Genomic DNA, 17,079 nt, shown 5'->3' with positions numbered 1-17,079 from the left:
CTTTATGAACTGTATTTGCAAACTTTCTCAGGGCGAACCCCCCGAACTCTCAATAATCATAATCAGTCCCTGATCACCCCCCTGGTTTGATTTTACAGCTTGACAACTGGGTAGGGTATTACTAGCATTTCAGAAGTGTTCACCAGCACAGCATCAGAACGGTACTGCAAACATATCATATCAAGCTTGCTTCTAGGTCATAGGAAAGTTTAAGAGAAAACCCTTATTAACTCTGTCACTGAGGGTAACAGCTTGTAGTAGGGTTAATGTAAATTGTTTGGGCCTGCTCTGCCTGTAGGTGCCGGAGAGGGGGATGCAGTGGTGCATTTTCATCCCCACTTTTGGGCTCCCTAAATGGGGCTTTCTCAACTTTCACTGCAGACCAATGTGTGCAGTGCAGCAGCAGTAACATTGTTACGAAATAAAGAAAAAGAATGCAGTACCACTTTTAAGTGTGTGTGTGTGTGTGTGTGTGTGTGTGTGTGTGTGTGTGTGTGTGTGTGTGTGTGTGTGTGTGTGTGTGTGTGTGTGTGTGTGTGTGTTGAATTACAACTAAAATTCCTTCATAAAACCTGTTTTATATACAGTATACATTGAAGAACATTTGATAAACCTTCTTTATTCATTTTTGATTGTGCTTTCATAAACAGGAATGAGCAACCATGCATGAAGAAAGCACCATTCTGGTGTTCCTCCTGCTCATCTCTCCAGGTTGGAATTGGAATTACAATATTTACATTTCAGTCAACTATCTTTATATATTTTTTTATTTATCAGAAGTGACCCTGAATGGAAAAGACTTTTCAGATTTTTTGTTATTTCAGAGGGTTCAGCTTCCTCTTGATTGTTTTTGTTAAGTAGTATGGCAGTTCAAAGACTCTGGTAAATGACAACACAAAATGCTAGATGTGTTTGTTGTGATATTGTGGTACTGGTTTTCTTCTCAGTTCATTGTATCACTACTTTGATATGGCATATTGCAACAATCTGCATTTAGATATTTTTATACAAAGAAAAGATGTGTGAGTGCAAGTGTATAAAATCGGAAATTATCAATATTAAATGCTTCTATACAGTTTTTCCAGCTGAGTTTAAACAACTAATTATTTGTGTTTGTCTCCCAAGGTGTTTCTGACCCAGAGTGGAAAGTGACCTTAACGCCAAACAAATGTGCCCCTCTGAATTCATTGGTTGATATTGGATGCTCCTACGAATACCCCATTGGTTACAGACCTGTGAAAACGTATTGGATTGTAAATGACACTGAGCCATTGAACTGGAAGGATTTCAGTAATGTAAATACGATAGAGAGATTGGGATATCTAGGGGACAAAAACAAAAACTGCACTCTGAGGATTACAGATGTGAGAAACAGTGATGCAGGAGCTTATAGGTTTAGGTTTCAAACAGATAAATCAGACGGGAGATGGGCTAGTAAATCACCATTCACACTGTCTGTCACAGGTAATTTCATTTCTTTGTTTATCAAGAAGCAGGAAATGTTTTTGTCTTTTATAAGATGAATAGATAACTTACAGACTATCTTATGTCAGCTCTGCAGGTAGTGATGAGTCCAGCCACAGTAACAGAGGGACAGAGTGTGACTCTGACCTGCGACTCCTCATGTCCTCCTAAAACAAATCCCACGTACATCTGGTACCATAACAGACAACCTGTGACCAGCCAACCCAGAAGCAACACACTGACCCTGAGCCCAGTGAGTAAGGCAAACTCTGGCCGTTACTACTGTGCTCTGCTGGGACATGAGGATCACCCTTCCCCCTCAGTCTGTAAGTTCAGTGGTTATTAGGCTTTAATTCATGTCATTCATTAAAATCAATTAATTACTTCACATACTATGGGTAAAATGTAATAGTATTAATGTTATGGAATTTGAAATTTGTCGTCTGATGTTCATCTCTGTTTCAGGTGTAAACTGCTGGAGTGTGACCTACACTCTTCAGAGTATCTGTGCTGTAAAAGGATCATCAGTAGACCTGGGCTGCACTTACTCATATCCAAATAATGATGCTGTCACTAAAACATTCTGGCACAAACAAACTGATTTTGTAGATCTTAGTACAAAGCCAGAATATGCAAACCGTCTAGTGTACAAAGAAAGCAACAGTAGCCTGAGAATAGAAGATTTGCGAGAGAGTGATGCAGGAGAATATATATTCATGTTTCTGACTGCTGATCCCAAGGGCCGAATGTCTGGAGTTCCTGCTGTCACTATCTCAGTTACTAGTAAGTAATCAAAGCTTTATTGTCATCTATTTCACATGCACTAGACCGTATACATGGATTCACCTTGTTTGTAAATACGGTGTTGTGAGGACGTGCAAGAAACTGGAAGCCAACCATGTGAGCTAATTTTTTGACCGACAGCGGCTTCCAACAATCAGAGGTTGAGTTGTGTACAGCTAGTTTTGCGCAGCCAGGTCAAAACAAACATTTAGAACCCATGTAGTGTATTAGGCATACGTAGCTTTACCTTGCCATACATAAGCGTTTCAGAGTGTTATGGGAGGAGTTTTGTCTTGTTGCACTGCCTAATCAGCTAATGGGCGAGGGACGAGGGAGGCGGGAGCACATTTTACACTTTGAACCACATTCATACCTTGCACTAGTAATTGTTTTTTACATTGTTGTGACCAAATGTTTGATTCTAGAAATTCTATTAAGTAGGCCTACAAAGTATGGTTAATATATGAAATAGATAGTAATGAATTACTATAAGGGTATTGTATGACCAGGTTATGCTAGACAAACATACAGGAGAATCCAAAATTATATTAGAAGTACTGTGCTGTACTATTAGAAGTGTGCTTGTAATGCAAACTCGAATACAGGCGCATGATTGATGAGGAGGATAATGATGATCAGGATGATGAATTTGACGAAGATGATGATGATGACGATGAAGATGAAGATGATGATTCAGCTCTGCAGGTAGTGATGAGTCCAGCCACAGTAACAGAGGGACAGAGTGTGACTCTGACCTGTAGACCTTCCTGTGACCCTGGTGGCCACTCTACCTTCATCTGGTATAGGAACCGCCAGCACATCGCCAACCAACACAAGACATTTACCATCAGTCCAGTGAAGAGCACTGACTCAGGCAGTTATTCCTGTGCTGTACAGGGACATGAGCATTATCAGTCACCTGCAAAGACCCTGGTTGTCCAGTGTGAGTGCATCATATTGCAGACATGAGACTCGTTGTTAAAATCAGTTCTTGCTAGTTCTTTTTAACTTTTAAATATCATGACTTATTTCATATGTTTAGACCCTCCAAAGAAAACCTCTGTATCGATCAGCCCAGCTGGTAAGGTAGTGGAAGGGGATTCAGTGACTCTGACCTGCAGCAGTGATGCCAACCCACCGGTACACACTTACACCTGGTACAAGACCACCCAGGGTGTAAATGCCATCGGATCAGGACAGACCTACAACTTCAACAATATAAGCTCAGAGCACACTGGACAATACTACTGTAGAGGGACAAACAGAATTGGATACAGTGACTCTCTGCCACTTAATTTAACTGTTTTCTGTAAGTTTTGTAAACACACATATCGTTATTTCATCGACTTATTTCATTTCAGTGTTATTCCCCAGGCAGCTGTAGCCTGTAGGTTAAGGAGATGGGTTTTAGATCAAAGGGTTGTAAGTAGGGCTGGGCAACGTTAACATGTTAACGGTGCGTTAACTATTGAGGTCAGTATCGCCCGACAATTTTGTTAACGCTTAATGCAGCAGGGTTATTCCTATGGGTTTTTTTTGCCTTTTATGACCGTCATTCGTGGCTTTTATTTTAAAAGCGTCAGCACGCTCCTGTTGTTGCTTCCAGTGACTGCTGTGCTGAGTCTGACAGAGAAGAAGATGGTCTAGAAAAGTAGGCTAAACAGGCATAGCCAGAAGGACGTCAACTTCTGAATGGACATACACAGTTCTACAGTCTGTTGTATATCAAAAATATACACGGACACCGGATTATGCACGCATCATCACTTTATCAGAAACATCTCAACTGACTAGACATTAACAGTTGTACAATAGAGTGCGCTCAAAGACATTAACAATAGAACGCAGATCTAACCGATCTGAACAGACACAACATTTTCCCCTCTCTGGGGGCTGACCTCAAACATGAAAGGTAGACACAAAGTCCTTCAAATAGTCAGGCCGTGCCCTGGAGCGTACTGGTCGTGGTAAACCCCCAGGTGATGGCGGGGCCACCTGTGGTGAAGGCGGGCCCAGTTGTGGTAGACGCACAGGAGATACTGGCTGTGCTGGAGACAGTGCTGGCGGTAGGTGTGGTGGCGTATGAGTGCCTCCAGGCTGTGTCAGTGGGTGTGATGGTGGGGGAGTGTCTCCATAATCAGCTCTGACAGGTGACATTGCCCTACTCTGGTGTGCTGGTTTGGCACTCTGTTGTGCTGGTGTGGCAGGTCCAGGCACTTTCCTAAGGCAGCTGGCATGCCAGCGGGTGCCATCCTCCAGGAGGTACGTGGCTGGGCCCGTGCGGCGGACCACCTGCTGCGGATTTGACCAAAAGGATGCCATTTTGTTCCCTCTGTGCGGCCGTCGAGCCCGTACCCAGCCAACAGCACTGATATCTGGCAACTTGACTCGAGGCCGCCACTGATGTGGGTGTGGTCTGGGCAGAGGTGGGACGGATCCTGTCAAGCGGTAAGTTCATCTCCCTACCCAGCATGAAGGAGGCAGGGGGGAAACCCATAGTTACGTGATGGGTGGCACGGTAGTGTAGCAGGGTCAGACGTATGGCTTGTTTGAATGAGCAACCCTGGGCACACTGCGCTCTGATGCCATTCTTCAAGGATTGATGAAAGCGCTCTACGCCACCGTTTGCCTGGGGGTGGTACAGAGCTGTGCGAACATGGCGGATCCCCCTATTCACCAGGTATGATGTGAACTCTGAGGACACAAATTGTTGGCCATTGTCTGTGGTTATGGTCTGTGGCAGGCCCCAGCGCGAGAAGAGAGATTCCAGGAAATCCACAACAACCTGGGAGGTGACTGACCACTTAGAGTGTAAATCATAGGCCACTATCAAAAAGCGCTGATGGTGAGGGGCACTATGGATCTCGCCACATATATCCAATTGCAGATGTTCCCATGGCTGAGAAGGCCAGGCCACAAGTTGCAATGGTGGAGGTGGTTGGCGGCCGGTTTTGCCACTAACAAGGCATGGTTGGCAGTCTTTGACCAAGGCCTCAATTTCGTCGTTAATGCCAGGCCACCACAAGAGATCACGGCACCTCTGTTTCAGCTTCACCATTCCCAGGTGGCCTTTGTGTGCCATGGCCAGCACACATGCTTGGAGGGTCGCTGGAATTACAGCGCAGAGGCTGCGTGCCACACAGGAGTCATTCCAACAAGAAAGTTTGTTCTTGAAACGGGCAAAGGCTGACAGTTGCTCTGGAACATAACTTCGCCATCCTTGTCGTATGTAGGTGCAGAGCTGAGAGATGACTGGATCTTGCTCTGAAGCAGTTTTCAGCTCCTGTGGTGTGATGGTGGCCTCAAGTGGGGAGTTAAGCATGTGGCAAAGCTCGCTTTCAATGTGATAGATGGCAGGGCCTGGGGTCTGGGCGGGGGCAGGAACGAGAGAGAAGGTCTGCCACAACGTTTTCACGACCTGGTGTAAACTGCAGGTTATAATTGTACTGACGGAGACGATCGAACCAGCGGTACAGTCTCAGGGGCTTGTGGCCGGAGCCTGTGGAACCCAGTAGGGTTGTCAAAGCTTGGTGATCTGTTCTCAGTGTAAATTTCCGACCGTATAGGTAAAGGTGCCATCTCTCACATGCCCACATGCAAGCAAGGGCCTCCCTCTCCCCGACTGAGTAACGTTGCTCGGTTTGGGTGAGGGCCCGGGAGGCAAATGCAACTGGCCTCTCCATGCCATTCTGCACCTGTGATAATACAGCCCCTATGGCCATGACTGACGCGTCACATGTGACCAGGGTGCGGCTGGATGCATCAAAGTGTGCAAAGGGGGTGATGTAAACTGGGCTTTAAGGGCTTATACTGCCTTGGCACACCAGACCCATGGTTTGCCTTTCTGTAGCAGTTGACGTAGCGGCGCTGTTGTGGCTGAATATTGAGACATAAACTTAATGTAGTACCCAGTCATTCCCAGGAATGAGGCTAGCTGGGAAGGTGAGGTCGGCTCAGGGACAGAGAGGATAGCCTCAACATTATACTCAAGGGGAGAGATGCCCTCTGCAGACAATCCGTGGCCCACATATTCAATGACAGTTGCAGCAAAGATGCATTTGTTGACATTCAGGTTGAGGTTATGCTTGGCCAGGGCTTTGAACACGCTATGGAGGCGACTGTCATGGATCTCCGTCGTTGCGCCGTGAACCACCAAGTCATCCAGGTAAGTAACTGCACCTGGGATGCCAGCCAGCACTGAGGTCATGACCTTTTGGAAGCATGAAGGGGCGGAGGCCGAAGGGCATTCTAGTGTATCGGAACACTGTGTGTGACAAAAGCTGTCAGGTTTCTACTCTCCAAGTGTAGGGGTACCTGGAGGTAGCTCTCTTTCAGGTCAAGCTTAGAGAAGACTGTGGAGGCGTGGAATTGTGTTGTGAGCTCCTCTGATGTGGGTAATGGGTATTTGTCTGGTATGACTGCTTTGTTGACTGCTTGCAAGTCGACACAGACGCGTAAGGCCCCTGATTTCTTCCTCACTATGACCAGATTTGACACCCATGGCAAGGCATCCACGGGCTCGATAACGACAGCATCCAGCAGGCGCTGCAGCTCAGTAGTCACTTCATCACGCAGGGCCAGCGGGATACGTCGCATTGGCTGGATCACAGGGGGCTGTGGGGTCGATGAGTGGCCGATGGGTGAATGCAGAGAGGCAGCCCAGCCCCTCAAACAGAGAAGACCACTTCAGATGTGGCCCTGCAGTCACCGTCATGATGGCTGCACCCCCCGTGTCGATGAGGGAGAATCCTAATGCTGTGAAGAGATCAAGTCCCATCAAATTTGCTCCATGCTGGGCCACATTGAACACAAAAGCGGGCAAGACCCTGGTGCCATAACTGACAGTCACTGTAATGGAGCCCAGAAGATCAATTTTTAAGTCACCATATCCACGAAGGCGAGCAGTGGGTGTACAGAGGGGGACCAGACTGAAGAACTTATGGTAAGTGGCGGCATTCAGCAAGGACACCTGTCTCCAAAAGCAGGGGAACACACGTGTCTCCCACTTTGACTGTGCAGGACTTGAATTGCATTGGGCCTGAAGCCACATGATGGATTATAGTGGAAGAGCCTCGGGGGGTAGCGTTATCTGGTCTGGAGGGAGCTGACCTGCACACTTTAGCAAAGTGATTTTTCTTTCCACAGTTGCGGCACGTTTGGTCAAGGGCAGGGCAATTCCATGCTCTGGTGGCATGTGTGTTGGACCCACAGTTACTGCAAGACTGTCTTTGCCTCCTCAACCACGCTAAGTGGCTGCTGCTGGGACAATGGTTCGTGTGCTTGGGTACTGATGTGTACGGCATTGCTTAGTGTGGACTTTGTTTGTGTTGATTTAGCTGCACATTCAGCTGCACTTTCAATTTGGAATGCAATGCTAACTGCCTTGGTCAGGTTCAAGTCGTCTGATTCAAGCAACAGCGTTTCTCTAATTTTGGGATTTGTTGTGTGTTCGATCAACTGGTCACGTATCATCTCCTCAGACAACGTGCCGAATTTGCAGTGGCTAGCCAAGCCTCTCAGGTTGGAGACGTATTGGTGCACAGACTCGCCTGGGAGCTGTCGTCGCTGTCTTAAAATAAATCTTCTCAGTAGGGCACTCTGGGGCGTGGCAAACTGTTCTTTCAGAAGTTTTACTGTAGCATCATAACGGCCCGTTCCCACTTTGCCGACGAGCGCGTTGACGCCGAGGCCTTCAATTCATTTTCAATGGAAAACGGCGACGTCCTCGCAAAGGCTTCTGGGATTCGCAGTGCGGCTACTTTGACAGTTGACGCTCGTCAAAAAGTTCAGCTCCCTTCTACTTTATGCTAATTACTCGCGGCCAACGCGGAGCGTTATCCAATGATTGTCGAGTACATGAGGAATTCCCATGAAACCAAGGGCTATGTTTTGCTGCTTAAAAGTTTTATGACGGGTTATCATACATTTTAATGTAAGATTCATACACTACAAGAAACTATGAAGTGCAAGGTCTTTGTGCTTATGTTCAAAGGATTATGTACATTTGGCTATGAAATGTGTGAAGTAAACACATGTCCACAGTTAGGTAAGGGCAGACTTTGACGTTACTATCGCTGGTTAGTAGGCATGGTACGGTTTGCGTTGCAAACCGAGACCGTACGGTTTGTATGTCACGGAACGGGGTAGTGGGCAACCGCACGGTGCCCACGGTTTAAAAAAAAAAAAAAAAAGAGTGACCACCGGCGGACGACGCTATTAAAATCCTACTACTTTTACAAGCATAAAACACAAAGACTACGTAGGATATTGAGTGTGGAAAGACTGATTTATATCAGCCAACTGAAAGACATAGCCTAATGTAACAGCATGCGTCAGCTGACTAGGCTACAGTAGCCTACAAGCAAGTGCAGGTCGGCGCGTCACCCTCTCCCCCCTCTCTCTCCACGTCAGCGCAAGTGACTGTTCCCAGCCTTTATGCTGACTATTTTAAATTAAATGAACATGAATTTACAAACAATGACAGATTAGCAGAACAAAGTAGACTATGACTTACGTTACAGTAGCCCAGTGTAGGCTATATCCACGTGGCATTGAATGGGGATTCCGGACGGCAAAATGCGAGATAATGGAACATATCCATCAGATTCACGGTGCTGTCCTTAACTGCAATCAACTGTAGGCCTAATTATATGTAGCTAGTTAAACTCTGATGGACGGAAGGGGACTTTGTGCTGTTGCCTAGTTAACATTGATGTTTAACACTATAACAAAAATAAAATTTGACTGTTTTAAAAGGCTCAGCTTCACAGGAGTTTTGTGAAACATTCTAAAAAAACGATCTTTTAAAATTATTTGTTACCTTAACTTTCACATTTTAACATAACATAACCCTATCACTTGTTCACTTAAAATTGAATTTGACTTCTGATTTTACTTCTATGCTTCTCACTGCCGGCAGTTTCATGATAGGAAGCAACTGATTCATAAGCGCAAAACTCGCAGAAAGCGGTATCAAAATAAAAGTCCAATTCGTTCTCAGTGTGTCATTAACCAAAATAGTCATACTACACTGACCTAATGGTCCCATTACCTACAGGAGTGTAGCTGTTTTATTTTTACACGTCAAATGTGTTATAGCATGTAATATTTGAATATTTGTCAACTTAAAAGTTAGGACTTAGTTCTCCCTTTTTGTGAAATAAATGGAAGCATGTTAAAATCATTGATATCTTTCCTCTTTTAGTTGGGTTAAATGAAGTCAAATTCAACATACCCATGATAAGCTTACATTTTCATTCAAATTTTTATATAATACATTTTATTTAAAAAAAAACAAAAAAAAAAACAACAGAACCGTACAAAACCGAAAACCGTGACCTTGAAACCGTGATATGGACCGAACCGTGACATTTGTGAACCGTACCACCCCTACTGGTTAGCTTGCTTAATCGATATAGACGTGTAGAAAGACAGAAAGAGATATTCCTGTTCAGTGTACTCTGTCACGCCCCTGCATGTGCTCCGACAAGAAGCATTCAGTCAACAAAGGGAGGTGCGTCGCATATATGAGCGTCAAATGGCCGTCAAAGTGGGAACAGGCCGTAATCAGTGACGGTATCGGTGCTTAAAGATATCCTATGCAACTTTGACATAAATATATGTATAAACAACGATATGAACGATATAAACAACTTTATAGCGGCCTCTAGTGGTTCTGCCAAAAATGTGCATTGAACTAAATTAGACAGATGTTGGCTTTGAGATTATGTGCGAATTAAAATTCTCCGTCTTCTGTAATTAGCCAGATTCCATTCCTTGCATTCAGTTCTCTCCACTTCTAAGGGGCTTTATCATATGTGCGATTCTCCCCCTTGCTTATGAGTTCGCTGCTTCGTAATTCACTTCACACAACTGCAATCATGTTTGCACTTCCTTCAGATTGATATTATTTGATCCACTTGTTCCCGGCAGATATCCCCGTCTTTATTTCACATTTCCAGTAACTAAATAGTACCTGTACATTAAAAGAACGAGGAAACAAAAGGCTATTTTGTTGTCATAATAAAGATTTCGAAGTCGAGGTGACAAGACGTGTTTGTATCTTGTGTGGTGTTGAAAGTGAAAGTAGACATCCATAGGCCGGCTAGAGATCACGTTTTGTCTCCTCTTCATCGGCAACAAGATATATTTTTAGCCTCGCTCGACTGATTGTGTCCTTTGACATCAAGTAAAATGTGTGTGGCCTGCGTTATCTCTTTACCGTAATATTTTTTATATTTTTAAGATGTTTTTAAGATGTTTAGTGACTACGCCACTCTCATTTGTTAGGGTGAGAGAACCCAACCATCAAACACTTGATTTGACTTTCCCCGCAACAGGTTAGTGAATAACAAGAGATACAACTGTCATACAATTCAGAGTTCTTTTTATTTTCTTTCTTTTCGTAATGAGTCTCTGTATATGAAAATATGCCTCACGGGCTCAGTCAAATATAAAAAATAGAATATGAACCTTTTACAGTATTTATAGGCACGTCATCTCAATATACAAACTTGTGCAAAAGTGCTTTATGCAAAAGTGCTAATGGCAATTGGCAATTGCACGAGGGGCAGACCAAATAACAAAAATTGCACGGCAAACAAAGTTAGTAAATCAAACAAAAGAAACAAACTGCCAAAAGGGCAAAATTGGTAATGGCCACCACACACACACACAAGCCTGTTAGACACACGTCTTTGGTCTCCCCCTACAGCAAGTATAGGTTCCAAAAGGAGTCTGAGATTTAAGATACGTCTCCCAGTAATACTTCAGTGTTCATACCCTAATCATATACACAAGCTCCGTCTTGGCGGTTACTAAGTAGAAACTTACACGAGCCCCTTCGTCTCGGATGTTAGAGTGAAACTTACACAAGCCCCTTCGTCTCGGACGTCAAAGTGAAAAGGTTGCACAGGATGAATCACTCACACAATAGGACAAAACAAAACAAAAGGTTGGGAAAAGAACAGTGATGCCCCCCTTCTCTAGTGACACTGCATCAGTGTAGTCGAAGGCACCAACTCCTCCTATGTACATTTAACGAGAAAGTTACCATTAGGAACGGCATTTATAACTCGATTCAACAGGAGTTGTGTATTGTGGAAATGTGGGCGCTCCCACAGGTGCAACCACGACACCACAGCGCGATATCAAAGGCACCACGCCGCCAGTCCCGCCATCGCACCTGCGGAGCACCCCCACTCCCACCCCACACAACTCCCTACACAAGTCAAGTGCTAAGCGTCGAAACTCTTACAGAAAATGCCGGCATTACCTCTGGTTCTCTCGAAGCGGCATGCAAGCAGTCAACCACACAGGACACAAAGTGGAAGCACATCACCAGCGACACTGTGATAGAGTAACACTACATCAGTCATAACAGAGACTACGTTCGCACACACGAGAGAAGCGTACAGAACGCATCTTTTACCTTGAGTTTGCCCAGCTCAGCACACCATCCCAGAACAGCAGCCGACCCCACGCCAGCCGCCGATGGACAGGGCTACAATTAAGTTAAATGGTGTCAGTAACCAACATCTAAGTACATTACAATGCACCAAAAAGAGCAATAAACCAACCGAGAAGGACGCCTACCTTTCCTGTACGGTGGCTCAACCACAAACGGAGAGACAGAGAGAGCGGTGTGCCCACGCTACACTCGACAGCATCAAAAACACAGCGTCTTTGCTAGCTAGCTACCACCGCAATGATTTATGCTACACACCTGAAGGAAAGGGGAGTGTCGTTACCCCGTCAGAATAAAGGTTCAGGATAACCACCGGTTACATGTGCGTAAACTAAACGAGGTGGCGTGGGTTTTGAGAATGCTAATGCATACATCCCAGTGTAGTGAATGAATGATAAAATCCCCATCTTTTGGCGTTCGGCTCTCTCCGGTTTGAAGCCCTTTTCCAATGTTCACACAAGCAATTTATTTGCCTGTCCAAACCTTTCATCTCAATTATCTCGTGATTTATTTGCAGTCTCATTCGTTGTTTTCACTGCATGCCAGCGTGATATTTTACAATCAGCTAGCCAGTAGCCAGCTTTCAGCAAGCTGCTGCTGCTTAGTTAGCAAACGAAGGGGAATAGGTCTCGCTCCGCTCATACAGCATAGAAATCTAGACGCCCCTAGCGGCCACAAATTCCACAACAACAAAAGGCGCGGTGCCGCCAGGCAAAACTGCAAGTGCTGTTTCGGAGCAGGAGCACTAGGCGGTGATGGAAATATTGCCATTTTCGCCATAACGGGTCAGTCAAGCAAAATCTTGAGTACCAAGCCATTTCATGACTATGAAAAAGTTGCATAGTGTTTCTTTAAGATGGCTAGCACCCTTTGTCCCTCCACTCCTAAACAGTGTTTCAGCAATGCTACTTTCCTGGATGCACTTACGTTTGCTAGTCCAGCCGCCTCAATATACGTTTCTTTCGAAAGACTGATGCCATCGATTCCACGGTATGGGGGCTTCACCGGGAAAAGCAAGGAACGAGGGTGGAAGTGGGAGAGAAAAGTCCAACATTCTTGTCCCCAAAATGTTGTATATCAAAAATATACACGGACACCGGATTATGCACGCATCATCACTCTATCAGAAACACCTCAACTGACTAGACATTAACAGTTGCCCAATAGAGTGCGCTCGAACACAGATCTAATCGAACACAGATCTAACCGATCTGAACAGACACAACACAGTCCTCATTGCGCAGCTCTCGAGCAGCATGTGGCTCGCCTTTGCAGCTCGCAAGTTAAGTCTATTGTATGGTTGGCATATAAAGGTAGTCTATTGCTGGCCGCCTATCAGCTGTCAATAACGTCACGCGGACTTACAGTGTGCATAACTGATAACTAAAGCCCTGATCAAAAAGTGGACCACGAGATATTACATTCCTCACGCAACGTTTTGGTTTCTACATCTGGCGCTACACGTGCATAGTAGGCTGCATCAACATGGTATGATTTTGCGGAGCCCCTAAATTTACCAGACATCGGCAACCTCGTCAGCGTTTTAAGATAGTGTTAGTCATGTTGTCAACGTTATTGTTTTGAAAGATGTAATTGCTGCCAGTGCCAACAGCCAGTCGATTAGTTTCTAGTCGCTGAAACACCTTAAGTAATATCGACAGATGAGGGAGAAGAAGGGAGTCTTTGACAGAAAGAGAAGGAGAGGCTTTCTCACAGACACACACCTGCCTGTTGCCTGTTCATTTCTAGTGACAAGTTTTATTTTTCTTGTAGGACCATGTTGACTATCCGGATTTGAGTTTCTAATATCTCAGTTTCAGTTCAGTCTTAAATAGCCTAGTGTAATAATTGTATGAAAATTGTTTCATTAGTAGGCCTTCATTGGATAGGCATATAGCCTAGGCCTACTCTATAATTTAGTCTGACTGGTTGGCAAATCCCTAGCCTACATTTCCATTGTGAAAGAGCCTATATTACATACAGAGGTTACACAGTATATATGCAAATTATTAATTATTTTATTTTATTAATTTATAAAATATTTTTATTTAATTTATTGTTTTTTTTAAATTATTTTTTAATTCATTTTTGGGTTTCGCGTGCTATGCGATTAATCACAGAAAGTCATTGAGTTAATGCGATTAAATATTTTCCTGTTTGCCCACCCCTAGTTGCAAGTTTATCCTTATCCTTTCATTGAATTGTTTCATTTCAATGTTATTACCATTACCACTTGCCACTGTATTTTTCTAACCAATGACAACCAGTGATAAATGGACTGACTGAAAAATGTCACTGTCATAGGTTGTTGGCAATGGTGTATGGTAATGGATCGGCTGTTGATATTTAGGTTAAGTTTGGTTACACTGTTGCTTTGTTCCACACTGAAGAATACACATGCCAAAAAACATGCATGCAATAGACAGTAAAAAACAGTTCATGCAGGGTGCAGCCTCATTTGCCGATTTTTTAAAATGAATCATTTGACCGAGCACAGCACTTTTATAAACATTTTATAAAACACAGCTATTGATCCAGACATTAATAAAATATGGTTTGCTAATACCAAAAAGCACTTTCCTTTTGCTAATTTTAAATTAGATTCCCCAAAGATTGCAGCCATTAGACTAAAATTAAAATTAGTTCTTGCTTGTTCATGTTGTAAAGTTTTAAATGTCATGACTTATTTCATATGTTTAGACCCTCCAAAGAAAACCTCTGCATCGACCAGCCCTCCTGGTGACATATTTGAAGGGGATTCAGTAACTCTGACCTGCAGCAGTGATGCCAACCCACCAGTGCACACCTACACCTGGTACAAGATCAACAGCGGTGAAACTGCCATCGTATCAGGTCAAAACTATGACATCACCAACATCACCACAGAGGACACTGGCCATTACTACTGTAAAGTGGAAAACTCAGTTGGATTTAATAATTCTACAGCGTTGTCCATTGATGTTCTCTGTAAGTAGCCTAATGTTGAATTATGAATCATCATTCTATTCCTATATTTCATTTATTTTTATTTTGTTTTCTGTTTGTTTTTACATTGAGCATTTATTGAAGATTTTTAGTTTCCTCCAATGACTATAATTCTGTATCATCTATTATTAATGGTTCAGGTTTGTGTATCGTTTTCATTATACACGTTTCTTTATCATCTTTTCCATTATCCACCATTTCATTATCCAAATTTAGCCTGTTTTCAATGCATTTCTTTTCATAACAATGTGATTCAGCATGTGATTCCCTGGGTATGTTACCGACCCCCCCAAAGAACACATTGCTGATGATCAGCCCTCCTAAATCGTCAGAAGATTCGGTGACCCTAGCCTGCCACAGTGATGCCAACCCACCAGTTCACACCTACACCTGGTTCAAGAAGACTGATAGTGGACCTGCTCTTCCGCATGCTACACGGAATATCAGTCGCTTAGTGTTGCTGTCTGGAGACGAGGGCTTTTACTATTGTGTAGTACACAATCAGTATGGTTCTCAATACTCTCCTAACGTTGAAGTGACGTTCCAAGGTAAAAAAAATAGTTACACTTACATGTCAAATATTTAGGCCAACTCAAGACTGAATAACTATGCTATACACTGATGTTGATACATGTGTGTTCTGTACAGCTGTACTGTGTAATCTTGTGTNGTACTTATGATGTAAAATGTTTAGAAATGAATGCATCGGTCATGTTGGTATGTATACAAATGAATGCATGCACGGCACCCACTGTATATTCATATATTGAATTGAGTGATATTTAAGAACACATGTCAAGACATAGTATGTCAAATATGCCTATTTACCTGATTTCAGGAGGCTTGCTCGGCATCTCTCTGTCCCGGCTGGTGTGTTCTTTGTGGCTGCTCTCCCTCTACTCTGTGTTGACTGTAGTGGTGGTCAGATGCCACATGCTCGCCAGTAAGTAGTTGTGAGTGTGACACTCATTTGAAAGCTAAATTATGAAATCTATACATTTGCTCCAATACTGTATGTAATACAGCGCCATATGGCTGTCTTGGATTAGCCAGGCCGTGCCCTCCTAGTGACGCAGAGATTTGAAAGTCGATGATAATCAGGCTAGTCATGGATGTATATTGATATTTCATATTAAATGAGTGAGCTAATGTCAATGTCTGGCCATTGATCCACATAGACATTGGCATCATTTTCAATATTGAAAGTACTCTAAGAATTTATGTCATTACATTATTGATGTTATTAGTATGTCACGCAGTCAAACCTATTTTTGACCCTTCTCTGCCCTATCTAATAAAGTCACAAATGGCCTAAAAAATAGTTTAAACTAGACATAACTGCACATAACTGCAGAGGTACTGAGCTGTGTTATTATAATTGAAAAGTGATATGTTTAAACAAAGAGTTGTCCTAACATCACGTTGCTTACGCACTATGTCACTGTAGATCGTGGGAAATGGAGGAGAAAGAAAGAAAAAAAGAAAGAAAGCAAGAGAGAAGATGCTGTCGTGGAGGAGTAACTTTTTATTTTCAACTCATTTTTTTAACAAGCCAAACAAGTTGCACTCCTGAATTCATCAAACATATGATAAAAGAGTAGCAACTGAATACATACCAGCTCAGCACAGCTTAATAGTTAATGATTTATTTAGATTTATTATTTTCCACATATTGTGATTAGCCACAATAAAAACAGCATACTATTATACAGATACTATTCAGTATGCTTAATTGCCATTAGCTATTTCAGTAACAGTGTGATTCTATTTTGTCTATTGTTGTTTGAGTTGTCTCTATACCAGGGCTGGGGAACCTACTGAATGTCTCGGGGGTCGTTTATGAAAAAGATTAATTGCAGAGAGAGAGAGAGAGAGAGAGAGAGGGAGAGAGAGAGAGAAAGAAAGAGAGAGAGAGAGACAGAGACAGAGACAGAGAGAGGTAGTGAGAGAGAGAGAGAGAGAGAGAGAGAGAGAGAGATTTTCAAAAAGCTTTTTTGTATTTTTGTACATGTTTTATGAATATGAATTTGAACCTGATTTTACATATGTAGTATTATGCTCTTTATCGATTATTAAAAAAAAAAAAAAACTATATTAGATATTAGTTGCGTTCAATATAGGCCTAAAGTGCAGGGAGAATCCTGGTTTGTGTTCACGGCCCTTGGAGGACTTTAACATTTGAAGTGGCCCCTCAAATGAAAAGGGTTCCTCACATGTGCAGTAGAGAGAGAGGTAGAGAGAGAGAGGTAGAGAGAGAGAGAGAGAGAGAGAGAGAGAGAGAGAGAGAGAGAGAGAGAGAGAGAGAGAGAGAGATTGTCAAAAGACTAATTGAATTTGGTGTTTTCTGTTTTGTATTTTTGTACATGTTTAATGAATATGCA

General features: G+C 43.2%; 1 protein-coding gene across 1 annotated transcript; it reads left to right on the top strand.

Moving 5' to 3' along the window:
• The first annotated feature begins 662 nt into the window (after positions 1-662).
• On the top strand, positions 663-15,649 carry LOC134457049 (B-cell receptor CD22-like). Its single transcript, XM_063208811.1, has 12 exons — positions 663-711; positions 1,126-1,464; positions 1,554-1,656; positions 1,930-1,965; positions 2,853-3,190; positions 3,290-3,556; positions 4,455-4,509; positions 6,289-6,412; positions 7,459-7,531; positions 14,414-14,680; positions 14,956-15,246; positions 15,615-15,649. The coding sequence occupies exons 1-12, from the start codon at positions 663-665 to the stop codon at positions 15,647-15,649; spliced, it is 1,977 nt and encodes a 658-aa protein (XP_063064881.1).
• The last annotated feature ends 1,430 nt before the right edge of the window (positions 15,650-17,079 follow it).

Source organism: Engraulis encrasicolus, chromosome 1, assembly GCF_034702125.1.
Source record: "Engraulis encrasicolus isolate BLACKSEA-1 chromosome 1, IST_EnEncr_1.0, whole genome shotgun sequence".
Classification (NCBI taxonomy): domain Eukaryota; kingdom Metazoa; phylum Chordata; class Actinopteri; order Clupeiformes; family Engraulidae; genus Engraulis; species Engraulis encrasicolus.
Note: the sequence above shows the minus strand (reverse complement) of the source record. Positions and strands in the feature narration are given on the sequence as shown.

Coding starts and splice junctions, on each gene's coding strand:
- LOC134457049 (XM_063208811.1), top strand. CDS start 663: ATGCATGAAGAAAGCACCATTCTGGTGTTCCTCCTGCTCATCTCTCCA. Junction 4,510..6,288: donor CGGGTGCCATCCTCCAGGAG/GTACGTGGCTGG, acceptor ATTCAATGACAG/TTGCAGCAAAGATGCATTTG. Junction 14,681..14,955: donor GTTGTCCATTGATGTTCTCT/GTAAGTAGCCTA, acceptor AATGTGATTCAG/CATGTGATTCCCTGGGTATG.